Source organism: Falco naumanni, chromosome 1, assembly GCF_017639655.2.
Source record: "Falco naumanni isolate bFalNau1 chromosome 1, bFalNau1.pat, whole genome shotgun sequence".
In the NCBI taxonomy this organism is placed as follows: Eukaryota; Metazoa; Chordata; class Aves; order Falconiformes; family Falconidae; genus Falco; species Falco naumanni.
Window position 1 is genome coordinate 70,110,954 of NC_054054.1, and position 9,143 is coordinate 70,120,096.

Below are 9,143 nucleotides of genomic sequence, written 5' to 3' on the forward strand. Positions count from 1 at the left end.
AATTGGAAGTATTTAGTTACACAGTAGTGGGAATATTATTTACTAGTTTGTCTTGTAAAATACATGTACCTGATACCAAGATGACTTTTAAAACAGATAAACTTTTACTAATGTGGGGTGGGCAGGGATCCCATTTCCCCTTTCACCTGCCTCAGAATTGTAGATTGTCTTTTCATCTTCCCAGCAGGGTATAATTTCAGTATAGCAAAATTCCTTTTATATGATAATTAGATACTAAAACAGCCTTTGTGCAAATACTGATAGTTAAGAAGGCAAAATGTATATTTTGACATAGTTAATAAATTAATTTTTAAACTTGAACTACCTCATTTTAAAGAACATTCTCAAAGACGTGTCAGAAATGGAAAGTGAACTTCACTGCATAGAGGCAGAGTTACAGCAAGAAGAAAGTGCTAGAAAAGAAACAACACAGTTCTGGAAAGCTTGTTCAGGAACTCACTGTGACGCAGAGGAACTTAAAGAAGAGTTAGAGAAAGATAATGAAAGGCTTTTGCAAGTCATTAAATTCTGGACTCCTAAAGTAAAGGTAAAGTTAAATCTTTAATTAGAAATGTTATTTTCTGTAAGCTCTCTGTAAATGCCTCTAATCTGATGGAAAACAATACATGCAAAAAATGCTATTTGAGGATTATTCATTATTATCAGCACTCACTATATTCCTACTTTACTGTGAGATGTAGGAATACTTAGATGGTTTCTAAAGGCTTCTTTCTTCAGGTATCCAAACTTGGAAACTTGCTGTGTAAAAGACTTTCTAGGCAATAAAAGGAGTGGGGTCTATTTGCACTTATATTGGACTAAATTCTGGAGACTGTAGGTTCAAAATTGTTACGTAGCTTTGCTTGCAGAACTTAGCAGCCTGATACAATCACTTTCTCCAAACTTTATACTCACAAGATTACTCTTTTCAAGCTAACTTTGTCAGAACTTCAAAACTACTTTAGCCATTTTTAAAACTTCATTGTAATGTATATTGTCCCACCTTTTCAGATTTCAACAAGTCAAGTTATTCTAGAGGTGCTTCAGCCTTCCGTTCTTTTTTCTTACCTTCTTACCTCTTGCTCTCTTCAGAAAAAAGGCAAAGTGTTTTACAGGGTTAAGTGCATCTTAAACAGATTTTCATGACATTCATCTTTCCGATTAAATGTATTGAACACTTCTCAAAAAAACAGGTCATGGGAGGGAATAAACTACCTTCTGATTAGTTGTTAGGAACAGTCCTCCAAACAAGTGTATCCTGGAAGTTCCTGGTCTGTTCACACTTCATATCAATACTAGTAGAAGGAGTAATAGTATGAAGATCTCATATCATAATCCTCCTTCCCCCAATGCTGTAACTTGGTTCTATCCTGTTAAGTTTAGCCTGCTTGAAAAAGTTTCTTCTGTAGAGTGAACAGTCAGTCTTGGCTTCAGGATTTCGCAATGTTGGCAGGCTTTTTGGAAGAATTCCCTGACAGACATATTATGTGGATCAAAACTTTTACCAAACAAGCAAAAAAAATATCCAGTATAATCTTGTCACTTCCTGACAAATGTGAAGTTGTTCTTTATTTGGAGTGTTAAGCAGATGGGTTACTAGAATAGTCCAACCTGTTTGTTTTCTCTAACAGTTTCACTTTTTGCTAGAATGCATTCATTGACTAAACTTCTGCAAATATCTGCTCTGTTACTGACATTCAAGAAGTCTTCCCAATATAGCTTTTTTGTTCCTGTAATGTTAGTGTGTGTTTGAGTTAATGCAGAAATACTGGCTAAATTCCAATATGTTATTTTCTCTTGTGCCTGTTACTGCCTCCCCTCTTTCCGGAAAGGAAAACAAGTCTTCCGAGTGCTAGAAGATTCTACTTCTGATGGCAAGCATCTTCAAATGGGAAACGGAAACAAGAATGTGAAATTAACATAGGCCAAAATATTTTCTCTTTCTTCACTTACCTTATTTCTAGCTCACTCAAAAATTATTTAATAATCTGTATGACATTACTTATTTTCAGATACTCCTTCAGCTTTCTTCAGAGCTGGATGCCAGAACTAGCAATTATTGTAAAAACGCTGATGTTGAATCAAAACAGAGAAAAGAGAGAAGTGAAGAGTTGCTTCAGAAACTGAACACTCTTAAAGAACAACTAGCCCCTGGTGGCTCTGCCAGTCTTGCATTACAAGAAGAAAACTACAGGCTTCATAACAAATTAAAGGCTGCAGAACAAGATAAAAAGGTACTAGTATTTGTTTCTAAGGAAAACTATTCTCATGCTTGTTTTCTAAGTGAGAGTACTTCAAATTGAAAAGAAAATCAAGATTGATGGCAGCTGTAAATCTGTCACATCATACATTGGCTTAGAGTGCACTTCTTTTTTGTAGCTTTTCTTTATTCCCAATGTGAAAGTCTGAGCTCTTGCCTGCAATGTGACTATTTTAGTTGCCTATTTTCTGTACACAAATTGATGTCAGTTCAGGAATCAGTGTAAAACATGCCCATTTGTTTTTGAAGTATTGATTTTAATAGTGTGATACTCCTGATGCTTCCTTTTAGGTATACAGTGTTCACAGTGTCAAACTGGAAGCTAGAGAAGAATTCTGTTTTTAATCCTAGGAACTGAGGATTCTCTTTCTCTCTGCCCAGTTTTTTTAATGTCACAGTTACCCTTGTTCAAAGCACTTTTTTCTTCTTCAACTCGAGTGTTCCAGAATATTAAAAAGTGACAGAAGTGTGAGGTAGATACCAAGAGTTGCCATAGAGCCTGTAGCGTTGGATTTTTTTTTCTGTGGTTTGGGCTTTTTGTTTAAGAATACAGCCATGTGCTGTTACTGCACTTGTTACTGTCTCTTGGCATAACTACTTTTAACTGATTGATATATCTTGATAGGCTATGGAAGTAAAAATTCAGAAGTTGGAAAATGTAGTAAGTGAAGTAGGAAAAAATGTCAAAGAGAAAAATGACAGGATAAACAAGTTACAAGCACAGATAACAACAAAAGCAGCAACAAGTGAGCTCACCCATCTGCAAGCCAAACTGAATGAGATGGAGAACTGTCTCAGAACTGCCTTAAAAGAGAATCAGAGTCTCCAGGTATGAGCAAAATACTTTTCTCATTTTCCTTTTATCTAGGAGAGAGAAAGCATATTGGAGAAGAGCTGTAGATGAAACGTGGCTTTAAAGTCAAGTTATTGTTCTGTATGGCATTCTTAGAGTAAAACACTCACCTGCTTAGTATGCAGTTTCACATTCTACCAATGCAGCCTTCAAAGGCAAAATTTAGAAACTAAGTTTATCATTTGTACGTGATGTATTTCTGAAGCATTCTAAAAAAAATCTTAAATTTTGAAACTGAAGTATGAGCTTTTTGTGTAATATATTTGTATACTAGTTAAAAATTCCCAGATTTATATCGGCAAACAAACCAGCAAAACTTGCTAAAATATGATTGCATGTAATAGATAAGACTTAAACCAAGTACTACTATAGTGCTAGTTGGTAATGTGGGCATTCTTACTACAAAGTAACTTCCTGCTTCCAGTCTTGTCCTGAAAAATCTAATAATCATAGTAAACGATACAAAGTAAGCAACTTGCTAAGTTACAAGCCTTTCTTCATACTAAATATTTTATTTTCAGGCAAAACTAGATAAAGGTGCTGATTTGTACAAAGCAGAAATTGATCGTCTCAAAACACAATTGGTAAAATATGATATGGAAAGAATGAAACAATCTAACTTTTTTGATACAAAGTAAGTTTAAATTTTAACCTTGTTACATTACTCCACTACTTAGTTCTTAGCTTTTACTTTGATTTTTTTTCTACAGAGTAAGTGAGCATTCAGCTTTCGGTGTCCTAGGTTTTTATTATAGCTAGATTCCAGAGACAGTAAAGAAGAAGCATCTCTGGTTGATTATGAAACTCCTTCCCTACATACCCATCAGAATATTTTCAGCCAGTCTGTGTTCGGCCATAAATGAAGTAACAGTTCTGACAAAAGAAGGGGAGGTGAAAACAGTAACTGAAAACACTCTCTAGTTCAGTGGAGAGAAGGGGTACACAGAATAATTCTGGTCCAACTCTTGGTTTTCTGTACTTTACCTAAAATCTAACTGATAACCAGGTTTATGTAGTTTTACCTGTATAACGGGTATGTTTTGTATTTGATAACTCATTTGGAAATAAACTAGCTTTCCTGCAACTGTAATAATAATTAAACTGAGGATTACTTTTTTTTCTTCCTCCTTTTCTGCCCCATATAGACTTGCTAATTATAAAGCTCTTGCAGAACACCAAGAACAACAGTTAACAAAGCTAAAAGAAGAACTTCGAAGAACATACAAAGAGCAAGATGTTACTGGTAAATTCAAGATAAAGATGAAGGACTCTTTCATGTTAAACATTCAGTTTTAAGATTATATGGTTAAAATCCAGATTGAGATGCAGGCCCTTTTACCTCAAAGGATATGAGGAGGATTGTGGGTGCATTGGAAAATGAAAAGTGCTGCTAACATTTTACTGTCCATACGCTGCATTAGAATCGCAGCAGTTCTTGAGTTTTTCTCCAACCATGTTTGCAGTGGGTAGGATAAGCTGCAGCTGTAGTAGCTCAAGTTGTCACTTTTTCCTCAACTGACCTCACATATGAGTAGCTAGTTCTAACCATAATTATGGCATACCTGAAATAATAACTACTTTAACTCTAAATGTCGCAGTGAAGAATCTTTTAAGTTTCTTAATATCTCCCTGGCAGTGTGAATACTGGGAGGTGTCATTGTGTATAAAAAATAGCTGTTGTAATGACAGTTGCAACCTAGTGAGGCTTTATGTGTGAGGCCATAGGAAGGTGTAGGCTAAAAGTTATATTGACCTGGTTTTAAGCACTGTCCAAATAATTGACACAGCTGTATAAAACTGTCTTCTAGTGCTGCCAGAAAAAGAAGCTTCTCAACAATCCCAAATACCCTTTACTTGTGGTGGTGGCAGTGGTATTGTGCAGAGCACACAAATACTTGTTCTAAAAGCTGAACAAGCCAAGCTACAGAAAGAGAACTTGCACCTGAAGAAACAAAATGACCTTTTACTAAGGTAAGCACAAAGCTGATCAACACTGTTGCTATTTAACTATGCATGTCATGTGTGTTTTTCTGGGAAACCTGTAGGAGTGAGTAATCTAGGATGTGAAAAAATCTCTATATATCTCTATGGCTTTTGAACCTTAAATTGCTTTCATAAGGCTCTCTTAAATGCTAGAAGATACACTAAAATTGTTTGGTGGAAGGAATTTTAGCTAAAAATTGTGTCTGAAAGATGATACACAGATATGGGCTTGCATTGCCATATCTGTGGTAAGTTCCCTGAAGATGCAGGAGCTCTCTGTTCTCAGGAATTTTTCCTTATTTAAAGGAATTAATTTAAATTTACTTAAGTAAATGCTGGGGTGTTTTGGGGTTGATTGGGGTTTTTTTCAGTAATGAGCTTCAACTGAAAGAGGAACTTGGAAAATGGAAAGAAAGAGCACTGAAATGGAAAGAAAGATCCTCAAGAGAAACCACTCGAGAGACAGTACCAAGGTCTCCAAAAAAGGCAGTGTCATATTCTCTTAAAGAGCAAATACCTTCACCCTTCAAGGAAACTATTTCTCAAACTGTGATTCAGGACACATCAAAGCCTCTACCACAGACAAATTTCTTCGATAATTCCAGCTTGGGTACGTAACACGGTGGTACTGTGCTATAAAGACCTGGAGAGGCGTGATATAAGGGGTAGCCTGTAAGTTGAGGGTAAATGCTCTGCACTTTCTGTATTCTGGCCAGAAACTTGCATGATAACAGTTTTCCTGAATGATTAGTCAGCTGACTGTTGAAGGGCAACCAGCTGGAGCTGTGTAGCTTATATATGCTCTACAGAACCTAAATACATAAATGAATCCTTCACCCCCTGAAGATTATACAAAATTTTCTTTTGCTGCAGTGGAAGTGTTGATGGCCGACTATAAAGGGTGAATTGGGAGAATATTCTCCCTAGATAACTGGTTCTCTAAAATGTTTTGCTTTTTAATTTGACATTTGGTTAAGCACAAACTTCTGGCAAAACTATTCAGTTAATTGCTGGTTAACTTTCTTCTAAACTTCTTGGAGATAGTAGACTTGAGACTTTGATGTTAAATCTGCCAGTCTACCTGGCTCCAGCTGCTTTAGCAGCTGTTTTGATAACTTCTGTTCCTCAGCCCTACTCAGGATTTGTTATATCTGGCCTGGTGACTTCTGGGGAAGTCTTCTAGTGATCTACACTAGCATGTTAACGCTACTACCCTCATTATTATACTTGCTGCTAAAAACTTTCAGAAGACCCCAGCAGACACAGTTAACCAGTTTTCAAGGTACTAGTAGCAAACTTCCAGAAAAATATGACTCTGCTGTATCTTGTGATGGCCAACTTGGAAATAGTACAGACTTCCTCACAACACAAAGCTCCCAGAGGCAAGCTTTGATAGTTCATATTTAAAACACTATTCAAGATTAAATTGCTATATTCTTACTGCTTGTCGAACTGGGATAGTTTTAAGTGTTACTTTAATGTTCTTGTCTTCTGTATAGGTATGCTACCTGCAGAAATAGAACCCACAGAAGAACACCTTAAGCACTGGTTTGGAACTTCAGAGAATGATAAAGCCTCTGACTGTGTCACCCAATAAAGGTGTTCTATTGTAAGCTGCCTTTGCCATTACTAAAGAATCTGCATATGTGAAAGATAATAGCTTCAGGTCAAAAGCTGTCAGCCTCTTCCACAAATTGTGGTAAGAGCTCTGGTGGCATGCAAATCCATTGCTATCTTGGATTTGCTGCTTCCCACAACTGGAAAAGCTGGAATTCAAGAACAAAAATGGAGCGGGATTCATGTTGCCCACAACCTGTTGATCTGATGATGTTCTAGTTTGGGCCTTTTTTTTGTATGGCAAAGGAAGAAAAGCCAATGTATTGAAGAAAAAAATAATATGGAAACAGGAATGGATCACAAACCAATCTAAGAAACTTCTCACCCTTAAACTTTTCATTCTGTCATTCATAAACCAGCCATCTTCTGGGTGGTTGATATTTGTACCTTCAGAGTGCTGTTGAGTTGGAAAGAACTATACTTTTTGTTCCTCAGTATGTGGGTTTTGTACCATGCTTTCTCTAAGTCCACAAACTGCACTTTCCCAGAATTTTAACCTCTGTCTGGACATTGCAAATAAAGTTACTAAGTTTCTGTTTATAGGGCACGTAATCAAGAGTTCCTCTTAAACTCCTTACAATATTCCTGCAGCTCAGCCAATTATGTTACCAAGAGTAGCTTTGTCTTTTGCATAATCTTCCAATATACTTCTAGCTCTGGTCTGAAGTTGGGTGTTGAATTTTTTTTTAATAGTGAAGATGGACCTAACATTTTTCCACTACTCTGGTGAATGGAAAATAAACTGAATTATTAGGGTTGCAAGATGGACTATTTTACTAGCCTGATTATCTGCATTGTGTGCGCAACCTACATTTTGTTTGTTTTGACAATAAACTTTAATGTGTTAAGTACTTAAGTGACTAGCAAAGGTATTTTTGTTATGATCTAAGGGTGTAGATGACAATGTTAAATGTTAACAAGCTATCTTTTATAGTAGTGCCACCACTTCAATCATTATTCTGCTGCTGTGTCCTCTATAACTTTCTGCAATAATTACATTGTGCACAAGTCTGTCACTGGTGTTTTGTTTAACTCTGAGTCTTTCTCTGTTAGGAAATGCTGAAGTCCAAAAGAGATCCTCCTCCCATTCCTCCCCACATGCCCTCTGCTGCCAACTAGATAGGAATTTGGCACTCAAAGCCTAAGATCAACTCTGTTAAGAATGAAATCATCATGAGATAAGAAGGTCCCACCTAAGAAAGATACCTGCATCAAAAGCATCATTATCTCTGAATCTTTGACCTGGAATGTATTTTGGGAAGCTTTATAAAGATATTGCTAGCCAAAGATACAAAGGTTCTCAATACCATTACTGAGTTCAGCACTGCAATGTCTCCTTTCCTACTACAGCCACAGATATGGAGAAGCAATTTGTTTCATGACAGTGATAAGTACAAAGTATTGGTGTTTGTGTGGTGGGTGGTTTTGTGTTGGTTGGGTAGCATTATTTTCTGTTTTCGTTTTTTTTTTTCAATTTCCCACCATGATTGAAAGGTATTTTCTTTGGCTACCAGCTTTTTTTCATTCCCTCCACTATGGTGTTCTAATAAATGAATTCGGCTAGCCCTTTCCTTCCAGAAACGGGAAACAAGCTGCATATTATAGATCTACCTCTTCTACATACAGTTTCAAGGTTTGGGTTTTTGTTAATTATTGCTTGCTTGGAATATTTCTAGAAAAATGTCCAAAGCTGGTGACTGAGCTGAAAAGCAGGAACCTGTTGTCTGAATTTAGTAGGCAGAAGGCTAGGGAACAGAAGGATAAATGATTTTAGAAAACCTAGTTAAAGGTTTTGTTGACTGGGGGCCTGATTTACAAAGACTTAGAAAACTATCACAATTCAGCAGAAAGACGATTAACTTTAATATTACTGAACTTTGTATACGTGTGTCCTGTTTACCCACAGGAGTGGCTTTTCTGAGGAAACTGTACCCAACTGTCAGGACTCAAACTTCTTTGAGAATGCTGTTGGGGTAGCTTTAGGTCTGGTGTGAGCTTATGACTAAATTAGTTTGTTTAGAATTTTCCAGACTGATATTAACTCTGCCTCCATAAATGTCATATAAACCACTGGAAACAAAAATAAATCAGTAAATCACCAGTTTAACAAAAAAAAAAACAACCAACAACAAATGAACAAAATTAATCATGCAAGTATTGCCCTAGTTTGGAATTTGATAGTTTATGTTGCTAAAATGAGAATGCTTGGGGGAAATAGATTTGTGGCCCTCTTTGGTGGGAATCCTGTTGACTTCTTGAATTCTTTGGAAAATGGACAGCTAATATGGTGATACTTTTTGTCCTTTCCTGTGCAAGACGACAATCGCACTTTAAATATCTTGAATTTCACTAGATGGCAGCATCTCAATGTTCCAACAGGAAGTTAAGTTCCTCTAGAGAAACTTACCAGTTAGACTACAAATCCCAAGA

General features: G+C 36.5%; 1 protein-coding gene across 4 annotated transcripts in view; it reads left to right on the plus strand.

The window, feature by feature from the left end:
* The window catches only part of CENPE (centromere protein E), a 38,257-nt gene extending 30,528 nt beyond the window's left edge, over nucleotides 1–7,729 (plus strand). For all 4 annotated transcript variants that reach the window (XM_040598374.1, XM_040598396.1, XM_040598385.1 and 1 more), the window contains 8 exons: nucleotides 338–547; nucleotides 2,013–2,234; nucleotides 2,886–3,089; nucleotides 3,635–3,747; nucleotides 4,259–4,356; nucleotides 4,922–5,084; nucleotides 5,468–5,706; nucleotides 6,596–7,729. In XM_040598374.1, the coding sequence (XP_040454308.1) occupies nucleotides 338–547; nucleotides 2,013–2,234; nucleotides 2,886–3,089; nucleotides 3,635–3,747; nucleotides 4,259–4,356; nucleotides 4,922–5,084; nucleotides 5,468–5,706; nucleotides 6,596–6,693 (1,347 nt within the window). In that variant the 3' untranslated portion in view covers nucleotides 6,694–7,729. The remainder of the gene's footprint in view (nucleotides 1–337; nucleotides 548–2,012; nucleotides 2,235–2,885; nucleotides 3,090–3,634; nucleotides 3,748–4,258; nucleotides 4,357–4,921; nucleotides 5,085–5,467; nucleotides 5,707–6,595) is intronic.
* The last annotated feature ends 1,414 nt before the right edge of the window (nucleotides 7,730–9,143 follow it).